The sequence below is a fragment of the Dromiciops gliroides genome, chromosome 3 (genome assembly GCF_019393635.1).
Source record: "Dromiciops gliroides isolate mDroGli1 chromosome 3, mDroGli1.pri, whole genome shotgun sequence".
Classification (NCBI taxonomy): domain Eukaryota; kingdom Metazoa; phylum Chordata; class Mammalia; order Microbiotheria; family Microbiotheriidae; genus Dromiciops; species Dromiciops gliroides.
Genome location: NC_057863.1, coordinates 172406140 through 172420277, shown reverse-complemented (window position 1 = coordinate 172420277; position 14138 = coordinate 172406140). Strand labels below are relative to the sequence as shown.

Sequence of the window (14138 nt, the reverse complement as noted above, 5' to 3'; positions counted from 1 at the left end):
CGTTACTTCCTGAAGCCCACATTAAAAAAAAAAAAGTGTATAAATCAACCTATATGGAGGACAGCACACATACACACATATACATATATGCATATGTGTACATGTATATTTGTATAGTATGTATATGTGTATACATGTATATATATATATACATGTATGTATCTGAGAAGAAACAATACATGTAGGGCTTTGAGGACCTTTAAGGACCTGGGGTACTGTAGTGACTCCAGGAGCCAATAGGAAGGCTGGAAGTTTGCAATCATGTGGGCAAATTATAAAATTAAAATGACAGCAACCATTATTCCTCTTTTCCATACATAACACTTAGGCTTCCTTCTTAAGATGTTCTTCCTTTACAGGCTTCTATTGAGGTTCACTTTAACAAATGTCAGACAGGAAGAGCACTTAGTAAAGGCCTAGGTTCACAGTGTTCATCATGGTTGTATATTTATCCCTAGCATGAAGGGCCTAGCTCTCTGGGCCCTCTTATGTAAATTAACTGTATAATGATAGTTTGTTACTTGGTATTTGGTCTTTTTCAGTAGTGAAATCTAAATAGTGGGTGATTTGAATGTAAATCATTTTTCTTGGGCTGAAGGACTTACATGGAGATCTACCATTTGGTGCATATTTTTATCAGCTAGAGAAACACAAATTGCTATTACTGCATGGCCTCGACTAGACTCGTATCTAGTTAGTTTATGATGTATTGTCCTTGCTCAGTACATGTGAAATTAAAAAGGATTTTGGCATTCTCTAGCTGTGCAGCTGCCTATCCTATTGGCTGCACCCTCTTTCAGTGTGTTTGCCTGCCATTCACAGTGCATTGAGAAAGCAATTCTGTCATGCCCTGAGCCCTTTGCAATATTTTGAAGAACTTTAAGCTTTTCAGCAGCCTATAGCTAGTTCTTAGAAAAACAATTTCAATCCTATTTGGTTTCTGCACAATTTAAGCAAACGCATTTATCTTACTTGAAGGGTTATTTGTTTCATTGGTTTTAAGTATTTAAGTGTTAAGTATTTTAAGTAATGTTAAGAATTTTCACTTCTTTGCTGGGTGAAGTATCGTTATCAAGTGATTTTCACAGCAACTGGGAGTGATGTTTTTCGCAAATATAATTTTGGGTGAGGAAAAAAGGTAAAGACATATTGTTGTATTAAGAGAGCATGACTGTCATTGGCAGGAATAACATGAGATGAGGGAAAGTAGGAACTATTACTTCATTTTTTTACTGATAGTATATTTGATTCTAAGAAGCTTATTGCTGTTGTTGGTTTGTTTTTTTAAATGGTGATGTAGTACAAAGGAACTTTAAAAATAATCTGCTCTAACTCCCTCTTCATTTTACAGATGAAGTTATTGAGGCCCAGAGAGATAAGGGGATTTACCCCATATTCCCACAAGTAAAAGTGACAGAGCTAGGATTAAAACCTATGTCCTCTAACTTCAAATTTAACACTTTTTTTTCTATTACACTATACATAAATCAGGCAGACTCCATCTCCCTACTGTCCAAGAAAGATTTAGTACACACACACACACACACACACACACACACACACACACGTACACACACCTCTCAGGATAGGCCTTGACAATTAAATTTATATTCTTTCACTACCTTTAAAAAAGCAAAACTCTTGTTTCCTCATTTGTACTGCAGGTCTAATGCATTCAAGTATACTTGTGTACTATCTAGATATACATATCTATGCTAGATATGCATAGACCACTTAGTTCTAACCTAATTTATTTAACACAACTTGTATACTATGGGAGAGAAGTCAAATGGAATGACCATAAGACAGAGGTGGATTCTTCCAAAAGCTTCCTGGCTTCATAAATGATTTTATGACTAGCTTCCTCATTTCAGTTGGCTCTGTAATAGGATAGCATGGTTTTTAGGGGATAGTATTGCAATTCTAAAGTAAGCAAGCTTGCTGGTGATTTTCAAAGGGAGTATCAGTTAGTCTCCAGGTGTAACACACAGATGGAAATTTATTGTGTTATTGTGACAAAACTGCCCTCCTTTTTTCCTTCCCTCTTTTCTTTAAGAAAATAAAAGTTGCTACGTATATTCCATAGAGCCACACCATCATAAGTAAACTGTGTTTACAGCTAGCTGGGATGAATAGCCATGTTGGCCTGTGTGGGTTGTGTGTGTGTGTGTGAGAGAGAGAGATGCTTTTGAATTCTTTTGATTATTCTATTTTGAAAGGGAAAATGTAGAAAAAATATGAGAAATCATCATCTGAGAGAGCCTTCTGAAGGAATAGTTCTATTATACAATTTTTAATTATGTCAACATCAAAGCATTTATTAAGTTCCAGGGGATCCCTTACATATAGGTTGACTGACATAGTAGACAGAGGGTCTGCCCCTGGGTTCAGGAAGATCTGGATTCAAATTTTGCCTTTTGTCCTATAGTTGCTATTTTACCATGGACAAATCACTTTCTTGTGAGTGCTTCAGGCAGTTTTAAAAGACCTTAAATTATAGACAGCTTGCTAAATTGTATCAGTGGAAGGAATTTCTGCTTTAGGAATTCCCCCATACTGTTTAAATCCCTGGTAGTAACATGATTCCTCACATTTAAGTTCTAGGTATCTAAGCAAAAATTTCAGAATTTCAAAAATTTTGCACTCTATTTCATTTGTTAAAGAAACATAACTAGCATAGTAATCACTGTGATATAGTGAGAAGATGACCAGATACAGTCAGAAGGGTCTGCTTGCAGTCTTTGATCTGCCACTAATTAGATATATGCTCTTGTAAATCTCTCTGGAGGGGCAGGTAGGTGGCACAGTGAATGGAGCATTGGCCCTGGAGTCAGGAGAACCTGAGTTCAAACCCAGCCTCAGACACTTGACACTTACGAGCTGTATGACCGTAGGCAAGTCACTTAACCCCAATTGCTTCACCAAATAAATAAATAAATAAAAATCTCTCTGGACCTCAGTTTACCCATCTGTAAAGTTAGGGAGTTGAACTAGATTATTTCCTAGGCTCTTTACAAAGTTCTTTGATTCTATAAAGTAAAGGCCTCTTTTTTGTGGACTCCCCTGAAATCCAGGGCATGGTTGGATGGTATCTCTATGTCAAGTAATTATTTACTTGTCCTTTTATGCTATATGTGGTACAGTAATTTTTATATTAGAGGCCTTACAGTGTATATTTGTGTACAAATGTGGCAAAAATGATTTAGGGGCCGTTCTATTCCAGAGGGCCAAGATCAGTTGATGTATGTCTTTTGATTTGTGAACAAAAAGAAAAAACAGGGCAAAGGTAAAACAAAATGTTTAATTATTGAACACATAACGTGCTTGGCACTCACACTAGAATTCAGTATTGGATTTAGCACAGATTGTCTCATACTAAATTGTGAACACAAAGATATATTTTGAACTATACTTTTACTAACAATGGGTAGAATGAGTTGATAGGAACTGGGTTTTGAATGGTTGACATAGTAGGTTTTAGTTAGTGGGAAAACAAGAGTTGGAGGAGGGAAGCTAGACTTTTTTGTTTTGTTTTGTTCTTAGCTTATTGCTAAGTCTCTATAAAAATGAGATTGTCTCATCCTTCCTTGTGGAGTGGCATTAACATCAAGTTACAACTTGATTAGAAGTGAATACTTTAATAACAAAGGTTCAGAAAGGAATGGTGGTTCAAATTTTAAGTGGGAGTAATGAGCTAATATAAAAGAAGTTATGAATTCATCTCGTGAAAGATTTAGAGATATACTGAATTGTTCCCTTCATCCTGAGAAGCTTTACTTTCATATAAACTTATTTAACAAATTTTTAAAAACCATACACAAACCAAACCAAATCTCTCACCTGTATTTATTCCTTTCTGTAACTCTTAATGAAACCCCAATTTGTCATTCTTGATATATTCTTGTAATGTCTTGCTTTGACAATAATAAAGATGTGCATAGTAGTCAGGTTTATTTTCCTAAGAATTTTTGTTGTTACTAAAAGCTAAGCTTTCCTTTTGTAATATTCTATTTAATTCAGGAAGAAAATTACATTATGGAAGTTTGCTGTAGTCATTTTATCTCTCTGGACCTCAGTTTTCCCATCTATTCAGTGAGGAGGGGGGAGACCTAGATAGTAATTTATTTGAATTTTTCAAAAAATAATTTCATTAATCCATGATTTATTAACAAATAAAATTTCCATTTTAAAATATGATTTGCTTTTGCAAGTCAGTATTAAGAATAGGGAACTCTAAATAGAAAATTTTTAAAAGAAATTTTCCCTCACCCAATAAATTATTAGCAGCTCTTTGTGCCTTTGCTATTGTCTACAACCATTTTGCCATCTTCTCCTATATTGCTTTCTATTGAGAGAAAAAGAACAGTTCAGAGATCTCACTTTTGAGCTATCTGTTCTGGGTTTTCATAGAACTTCTTATAACATTAGGACAAGAGAAAGTAAGGATTGTATTAAAGCCAAATTGCCTCCCACCCCAGACAGTTACAAATGTTCATTAAAGCTTAATCAAAAGGATATAGTTTAGAACTTATTCAATTTTATTTTTAATCTTCTATGTTTACCCAAATGTCAGGTTTTCTTTACCTAATTCTTAGATTGTTCTTAAGTACCAATCATATGAGTTAATTCCTTTAGCCAGTTCTTAAAGACTCCTAGAAATTATGCATAACTTTATATTTTTAAATTTAAATGTGAAAATTAGGTTGTCTAGGTGATGTGGCATATAGAATCACCATCTCATATTTGGAGGGATTTTGAAAAAATATTAAAAAAATAACGTTTCTCATTCTTTCTGTTATGTGTACACCCTCCAAAGGAACATAGCCAGTAATACTAATCAGTAACCACAGCATTTTCCCAAAGTTTTGTACATCCTAACAATTATGTTCTAGTGTCATCCCTCTTAGAAAATATTCAAAGTAGAATGAGCATAAAATTAATATCTTCCCTCCCCCAAAAAAGGATAGTTTCTTGATTTTATTATTTAGGAAACAAAATCACTTTTGAACAGTAAGGGAACTAATATAAATAAACTTGCTAGAATAATCTCATTAATAGCAAAAGTAATTTTTTTAAAACTTTGAATATAAAGGAATAGTTTGTGAAGGGACATTGTCAAAATATTATTATTATTATTATTATTATAATTATTATTATATTTGGGTTTTATTTTATTTGACTGGGTCCTTCTTTTTCATTCATATAATAGATACTCATGTTCCATGCCACTACTGGTAGTCATAACAGTTTTTACCTCCTTCATTTCCATCATGGGTGGTCTTGCCTCTCCTTATACATTCTAGTTGCTGCCTACTCCCAGTGGCTCACCATACTGGGGCTGCACTTATGGACACCTAGCTTAGTTTACTGAAGCTTTACTGGTCCCAAGCTCAAGCAACTCACTATTCCCAGCCAACACACTAGAAAGGATGACAGCCATCTGCCACCACTGCAGCCCATTTTGTCATTTTAAACAAAAGCATTAGTGTATTCATATCCCCCAGTTCCACAGTATGCAGAAATACTCCATTGCCCATGCTTTTCTCCTTCAGTCTTTCTGGGAAGGAGGAAGAGACATTCTGGAGTGAGAGTTCATCAGGTGGGTAACAGTTACAGTAACTCAATAACATCAACCAGAAGCACATCCTTGTCATTATGCTTTCTCATATCTAAATGCTATGTTCCTGAAATGCAGAGAGGATTGTTGCCTGTCTGCCATGTTTTAATCATTTAAGTGGCATGTTTTCTGTGAAGTTTTCACCTCCCATTTCTCTTTGTTGAGTCATAGTCTTCTATCAATGCTGATCTCAATTCAAGGTCTCCCTAGCATGTAAACTCCTGGATACATAGCTTATTGGAGCTGAAAGGAACTTTGGAAATCCTCTCATCCAACTTTGTGTATATATATATATATATATATATATATATATATATATATATATATATATATATATATATATATATATATATATATATATATATATATATATATATATATATATATATAGTTTTTTTTAGTGAGGCAATTGGGGTTAAGTGACTTGCCCAGGGTCACACAGCTAGTAAGTGTTAAGTGTCTGAGGCCAGATTTGAACTCAGGTCTTCCTGACTCCAGGGACGGTGCTCTATCCACTGCACCACCTAGCTGCCCCCATCCAACTTTATATTACAGATCATGAAGCCAAGGACACAAATGCGAAGTGACTTGCTTGAACTGACTCCCACAGATTAAAAAAAAATGTGGAATTAAAGAAGTGAGCTTCAGCAAATAACATTTCCAAAATACATAGTTGAAAATGAGTTCCTAAAATTGACAGAGTTTTTACACTTGCATTATTATCACAGACCTTCCAAAGTTTTGTACCACTCTCTAGGTCCCATATTATCTCATGCTACTCCCCATCATGTACTCTGTATTCATCCAGCTTATACTGCAGACTCTTTATAGCTCTTTATAACTCTTGTCCATACCTTTCTGTATCAGTGCCTTAGTTCTCTGGCTTTATTTCACCCAATGTCAATTTGTTGACATTCCCCTTTTTTTTCAAGACACCACCCAGTTTCCACCTCCCCCATAGAAATTTGCCCCTTATGTCAAAATAATATCTCCTTCATATTTGTTATAGCACTTACCATTTTACTTTTCACACATACCCCACACCAAACTTATGTGTGTTTGCTATTACTCTCTTTAGATTGCAAGCTTAAGAATAAGAGCTATTGTGTTTTTCTTTGTTTAGTAATGTCTAGCACCATGCCTTGAAATAGTTGTAGCTTCGTAAGTATTTGTTGAATTGTATTGAGCTCAGAGATTTCAATTGATCATACATTTATTGATTAGAGCATCTTCTATATGAACAATACTGTATTGGGGTAGAGAATACAAAGATAAATAAAATAGCCCCTTCACCCAAATTTCAGTTAAGAGATGCCAAGTAAAAATAATAAATGAGGATAGAAAAATGCTTAGGAGAGATACAGATCATGTATGAGAGAGAGAAGGAATTAAGAGATTCTTTCCAGCTGAAGGGATCAGACAAGGTTTGTAAAACGAGTTGACACCTAAATTTGGCCTTGATCAAAGAAGGATTTCAAATCAAGTGACAAAGATTCAGGATGGAAGGGCTGCCTTCCAGACATAGGGAAAAGGATAACTAAAAGCATAGAGATTTGGAAGGAGGGACCTATTGATGTATCTCTGGGGTTTAATAAATAAGCTTCTATTCTTTCCAAATCCTCATGTTAGATCTCAGGAAACAAGGAGTCATCTTTATCAGAGCTGAAATCTGTCTCTAGCCTTTCAATTTCTACCCATCATCTCTGTTAACAAGTATTGTTTCTGATGGCTAACTCTGTTGATGTTTTGTGAGTATCACTAAGCATTCTCAAGCTGTCTACTTGTATCAGCAATGCCATCATAGAGAGAGTTTGCTAAAGCTTGTTTTGGTATCAAGCCAGTAATAAGCCAGTTTGGTTTGAAGAGGGAAGGGCCTACTGACTGGTAAAAAGAGAGATTTCTATGAGATCTAATAGATTTGAAGCTACAGTAGAGTAGAGTGTTTTGGGTCCCTCTGTTTTAAACAGACTCCACTTTGGAGTCTGTTTAAAAAATAAGCCAGATTTTCCAAATGGCTATTTATCTTTTTCAGTCAAGTCTGTTTCTTCATGACCCCATTGGAGTTTTCTTGGCAGAGATACTAGAGTGGTTTGCTATTTCCTTCTCCAGTTCATTTTATAGCTGAGGAAACTGAGGCAAACAGGGTTAAGTGACTTGCCCAGGCTCAATATCTGGGGCCAGATTTGAACTCAGGAAGATGTCTTCCTGACTCCATACTTAGCATTCTACCTACTGCACAACCTAGCTATCTTTCTAAAGTATTTTCTAACTTGTCTCCTTATATTTAGTTTCTCCCCACTTCATTCTGTCCTACACACATTGCACAATTAATCTTCCTTTGATGATGTTTTTTATCATGCTGCTTACCTGTACAAAAATATTCAGTGCTAACAGGATAAATTCCAAACTCCTTAGTTTGAGTTCTTAGTCAAGGTCCTTCATAATCTGATATCAGTTGTTCTCTTTCTCTTCTTCCCAAACTCTCCATTGTGTCATTAATGTTTGGACCACCGTTCATCCTGCCACTTAGAGTCTATGAGAGTTGCGTAGGGCACTATGAGTTTAAGTGTTTTGTCAAAGTTCAGGCCACTTATGGCAGACTTGGAACTTGAAGCCTGGTCTTCCTGACATCAAGCCTGTCTATGTCTACTATGCCAATGTGCCTCTGAGCTCTGTTTCTAAGATTACCAAAATCAAAACCACATCAAAAAGTAGCAATTCATTTCTCTGATAATATACCTGCCAGCATGGTCAAATACTAGCCATTTGTTGGTCCTACCTATTTCCCATTGGGCAGCTGGGTGGTGCAGTGGATAGAGTGCTAGGCCAGGAGTCAAGAAGACCCATCTTCCTGAGTTCAAATTCTACCTCAGACACTTACTAGCTATGTGACCCTGGGCAAGTCACCTAACACTACTTCAGTTCCTCATGTGTAAAATGGAAAACAACTCCAGTATCTTCACCAAGAAAATCCCAAACAGGGTCACAGAGAGTTTTACACAAATGAAATCAACTGAACAACAACAACAACAAACCTATCTTCCATTATTCTCATTCACCAATTTTCCCTGAGGCCACTTATTTTTCTACTGTCCTTAGAAAGATCTTTTATTGTTTTTTGTCTGTTCCTTTTTTCATATTGTTCCTCCTAACTTGGAATTGCCCTCATTTTCTTTCCTATCCCAATCTTCTCTATTCTCTAAGACCCTTCTCAAATCAAAGATACCCCCTGTAAAACCTTCTGTAGCCTGAAGTGATCTCTCTGACCTCTAACCTGCAACAGCAATTGTTGTCAGTACAATTTTGGCCATTAATCATGTACTGCCTTGTGACATTCTTCCATTGTTGTCTTGAACTGCTATTCAAATCTTTTATTGTCATTTCACTTCTCAGGCATTTATATAGTATGTCTCTTGGTCGAGTCATTAGCACCATTTTTCTTCCCCTCTTAAACCCTCATTAATTCCTCCTGCTGCTTTTTGCCCCCCCACCCCCATCAAGGACACATAACATATATTTCTTGTCCTGTCTTCCCTACTCTCTGAAATTAAGGAGTTTTTAATCTGCTGGCTACTACTGGGAAATATAAGAGTTTAAGATAACAAAAGCAAAGGTTACAAAATCACTAGGGTGTTCAAAGCTAATTCTGCCTTGGCTTTTAGGAAGCAGACCCCAGTTTTTCTTAGCCAGAGGTGTCAAACATGACTCCACAACAGTCCTGAGTATGACTTAAACGAGATTAAAATGTAATTGGAAAATATTTAACAAAATAAATAAAAATACAATAAAACACTGATAATATTACATTTCAAAACAATGTAAAATATGGTCCTCAGGGAGCCTTTTATGTACAGATTAGTGCCTTCAGGAAAGGTTCCCAGCTTATTGGACTATTTTTCCTATTTGGAATTAATGAACTCAGGTTGGTCTTCCCACGAAGTTCTGGTTACTGGTTTCTTGTCTAGTCTAAGCTTGAGTTTATTGGCATAGTAGAAGTAGCAGGTTATTTAGGGAATTAATTTATCTCTCTCAACCACTTCTATCAACTGCATAATGTTTTCAATTTAAGGACCCCTTCTCAGACTCCCCACACTCCCAAAGACTAAGATTTCTAAGATTAGGATTCATAGTAGGAAAAAATATTTTGAACATTGTTATTAATCACTGACAATTCCTTCCTCACTCCCCAAATAAAGGTAACAGAACCAAGTCTTCACACTTCTCTATTAGATGTTAAGTTCCTTGAGGCCAGAAATCTTATTTATATGTCGTTCTACTTCATATCCTGCCACAAGTTAAACTTTTACTTTATTTTAGTAGAAAAAGGCAGTGAGAACATTGTTTTGAGCCCAAGGGGTGATGCAATTTGACATCCCAGAGGTGGGCATAGAACTGTGAAATCAAACTCTATGTGGTCTTACCTTCCCTACCTCATCTCTGAGCTTCACACTCTTCTAGCTTCTTTGGCATGGAAATTTGGGGTTAACTCTTTACTGGTCTATCTTATCAAGATGGAGACACTTTTAGGGCTGTGATAACCTTATGACCTATGCATAGTCCGTCAGGAATTTTGCATTGCTGGAGTGTGTCCCAGGAAGCTCCTTGAGTTTTATTTTTAAATAAACGGCAGCCATAGTATCATTTTTTGTGATCCCGAGAAGGGTTTTCATGAGAGTTTGTAAATGATTAAAATGTGACATTAAAAAGCACCAGGAAGGTATGATACGCATAGAAAAATATGAGTAAGATGCTTAAGTTATGTGTCTAATTCAATGCAGAAAAGTTAAAGGAGAGTGTAAAGCTAAAATTTTATTAAGGCTGGGGGGTAGTGAGGGGAAGACATGAAAAACCCTTAAATAAGTAAGATAAAGCAAATGTGGAAGGGAGGAAATTTAGTGGAAAGAAATTGAATCTTAATTATCTGCATATCTCCATCTCCACCTACGAAAGAACAAGAAATACAATGTAATATTTGGAATTTAGAGAAATATAATGACAAAATATGCAAATGATCATTAGACTATTGGTATGGATTGCTGATTTTTTTTTTAATCAAAGTTTTTTCCGGTGGTCCTTAGGAATGAAGGCAGTGTAGGTAGTATTTAGGGCAAAGAGTGCTGAGGTTGAAGTAAGAAGCACTAGTCTCCAGTCCTGGCTTTACTATTTACCTAACTGTATGGCCACTGACAAGTCACTTAATCTCTTTTAGTCACAGTTACTGATATACTAGGGATAATAAATTCTTGTGCCTATCTCACAGAGTCATTGAAAGAAGCCAGTGAGGCAACATATCCAAAGCACACTGCAAACTTGACACATCAGGTTTTTTTTTCTCCATTGAATTTGCTTTTATGACATTTTAACAAAGTTTAATAATTTTTTATAAAATTCTATAAATTTTATAAAATTTGCCTTGTAAATATGTGATACGCAAAGCTGATAAATACACGAAACTGAATTCCATAGGACCTAATGACAATTTGGGAAAGATACTTTTTTCATCTCTTCCTCTTTTTCCACCCATTCTTCCCTTGTCTTATGTTCATTAGACTGAGCTCCTTGAGAGTAAGCACAATGTCAGGAACATAGTAGGCACTTAAACGCTTTTTGACAAGACTCTTCTGTGACACCATTAAAAATCTGACTTCTCTTTTGGTGGAGTGATCATTACTTACTTTTATTTATTTGTTTTCTTTTCAGAGTGAAAAATCTGGCTAGATCACCATGACCTCATACACCGGAGTATAACATTAACAACAGAAGCTGCTCAGCATTTGTCATTTCTTAATCTGAAGCTGCTTATGGTTTACTTTTCTTTTTTGATCTGGGCAGTTGCTTAACTTTTGAGATGATAATGGACTACATTAAGACAAGGAATCATCAAAGAAAGGAAAACGACCTGCCTCACTTGTTTCCTGTTTTTGGCATCTATCATCATGCTGCTGTTTGAGAAAGTTCATTGAAGAAGCTATTCTATAGAAATCTGGACCTTTTTTAGCTGGCCACCTGAAGTGGTGGCCAATGCCTTCGTTTCCTTCTCCCTGTCCTCTTTTCTTTTCTCTCCTCCCCCCCCCCCTCCTTATAAAGACAAACTATTTATCCCTTAGCATGCTAGGAGATTCTGTTAATACCCACTAAAGCAGTTAAATCTGGTATTTACTGGTATACTCTCAAAACTACCACAGTCCTACCTCAGTTCAAAGTAAAACCGGATTTGTATTGTTGGGGTATGGCAGGACCTCCTTGATATCTCTATGCTGAATGTTTCTGAAGAATGGTCATCAGCCTTATTGAACTTATTCAAGTATATAGCAGCTTGCTGGATCTCAGTTCACTAGCTGTAGGGTTTATTTAGAGACAGAGAGCCCAGTGTGGAAGTGAACCGTCTCAATAAATGGAAAAAAAAAATATGTTGGACTTTGAAGATGGATGCAGAATAGTTATAATGTGTAACTAAAGCAACCTAATTTAAAAATCATAAAACTCTATAGGGGTTGAAGTGGGGGTGGGGGTGGGGAGTGGAGGGGTGGGAAGGGATTTGGGGAGGGGATGAGTATCTCTTTTTACCTTTGACAGACTTGTTTAATCCTCTCTATGTAGATGTTTATGTAGGTACTTCGAATTGCAAAAGCCTTTTATCCTATTTACAAGCTCAAATTTCTCTGCTACCCCTAATGTTGAGCTTGCGTTTCTTATAACCAAAAATCCACATAGGCATGCTAGCAATGCAAGGGTGGTCATGGGTGTTTGGCAGATAAAAATGTTATCTTTAATATAATGCTATCATGCCAGCCAATATGGCTGCTTTGTACAAAAAGAAAAATGAGGCATTCCAGCCACAGAAGTTAAGGGAAAAAGAAGAAAAAAATGCAGTACTTGTCACCTGTCTAAAAGTCTCGACAAGACTACCCATGTTTTATGTTTTCAGTGTTCTGAAAATACCAGTATTGTGGCAAATATCACAGATGTCACATAGAACTGCTGACCCAGACAAGCAAAATCTTATGTCATCTTGCTGCTCCTTTGAGAAATTTGATTGGACAGTTCACATTCTTTTTTCTCCATGGGTACAACTCCAGTGTCTGCCTTCGGAGAGTCATGTATGTATTACACTAATTCAGTGTAGATGTGAAACGTTTGAAAAGTTTCATGCTATGGGAAAAATATATTATTGCATCACTGTAAAAGAATGCATTAATCAAATGAGGTTTATTTGAGGAAGACCAAAAAATTAAATGTCTTACAAATCCAAGTTAACGGCAATGCAAAAAGTCTTCCTGCTTCCATGCTGAACTTTTAGAATAGAGGATTGTATTACAAGACAAAGATGAATGTAAAGTAATCCCCCTGAACATTTTTAAGGTTTTAATTTTCTGGGATTTCACAGTGCAGCACTGCATAGGCCATACAATACTAGTTTGAAGGTCAATTTCAGTGTATAATATGCTTTATTAAAAAGGTATAAAATGTTCTAAAATTTTTATTTAGTTTCGGAAATAAGATGATGGGTGATATTTGCTATATAACTCCCCAACTAAAATAGCACTGAATGTGGAACCTGCTGAACACAATAGTGTATTGACTTATATTTTGAAGTAGTTGTCCATACTTACAGTAAAGTCATGCCACTATAGGAACTGGTTCATATTCACACTGCAACTTTAAAAACAAAAACAAAACAAAAAAAAAGAAACAAAAAACAAAAACAAAAAAAAAAGTTGACAATGTACTAAATTTTCCTCTATCCTGTACATTTCACAAAAGGCATATGCAATATTTACATTTTAATTTAGTTTACAGAATGGAACCAAAATGTATAAATGTTATGTTTGCTAAAACTTCACAATGTATATTGGGTCTTTGTACATTTTGCCTGACTTACTTAAATTTAAACTATTTTTTGCTATATAAACTTTAACAGTTATTAAACAGTGTTTTCTTTTTGGGTACGTATCGTTTCTGGATATCAAGATGTTAAATATATTTCTTGCTATTGTGATAGGACAAGAGACTTAACTTATCTTGCTCTGTCTTCCAATGTACACGCTGTATATAAGGATAAATGTGATGCTGCTGGAGACAAGAATTAATGGAACTAGAATAGTGCATTGTATTTAGTCTGTATTGATCATGGATGCTCTCCTTAATAGCCATATGCAATAAAATAAAATGCATTATTTATGAAATGAAGTCTTTGAGGACCTGCTTTCTGTAGGGTTTCTGAGTTGTGATGTAAAACCACTTTACTCTTGCTCTTTTTAGGTAAATGAATAAATATTAACATTCTGAAAATATTGCATGCTTTTCCTATTTTAATTCTAATGAGAAATTTCAAAAATATTCTTTTCTTAGATGTTTTCTGCCACAATATTAAATTTGTAAAAAGTGAAGAGTGTCCCCCCAATAAATTAGGAAAAGCCAGTTCCAAAAAGTACATGAAACTTCAGGGAAAAAAAATCAAGTAATAATTCATTTTGACCTGTTTCAAAGCCAAATGGAAGCACTAATGAAAATCTTGCTG

The 14138-nt window shown here is 35.5% G+C and overlaps 1 protein-coding gene across 3 annotated transcripts in view; it reads left to right on the top strand.

Annotated features, from left to right (window-relative positions):
* IRS2 (insulin receptor substrate 2) overlaps positions 1-12116 on the top strand; it is a 37896-nt gene extending 25780 nt beyond the window's left edge. For all 3 annotated transcript variants that reach the window (XR_006355592.1, XR_006355591.1, XM_043993017.1), the window contains one exon: positions 11318-12116. Coding sequence is in view for 1 of the 3 variants with exons in the window: in XM_043993017.1 (XP_043848952.1) it covers positions 11318-11322 (5 nt within the window). In the remaining 2 variants the exon portion in view is untranslated. The remainder of the gene's footprint in view (positions 1-11317) is intronic.
* The last annotated feature ends 2022 nt before the right edge of the window (positions 12117-14138 follow it).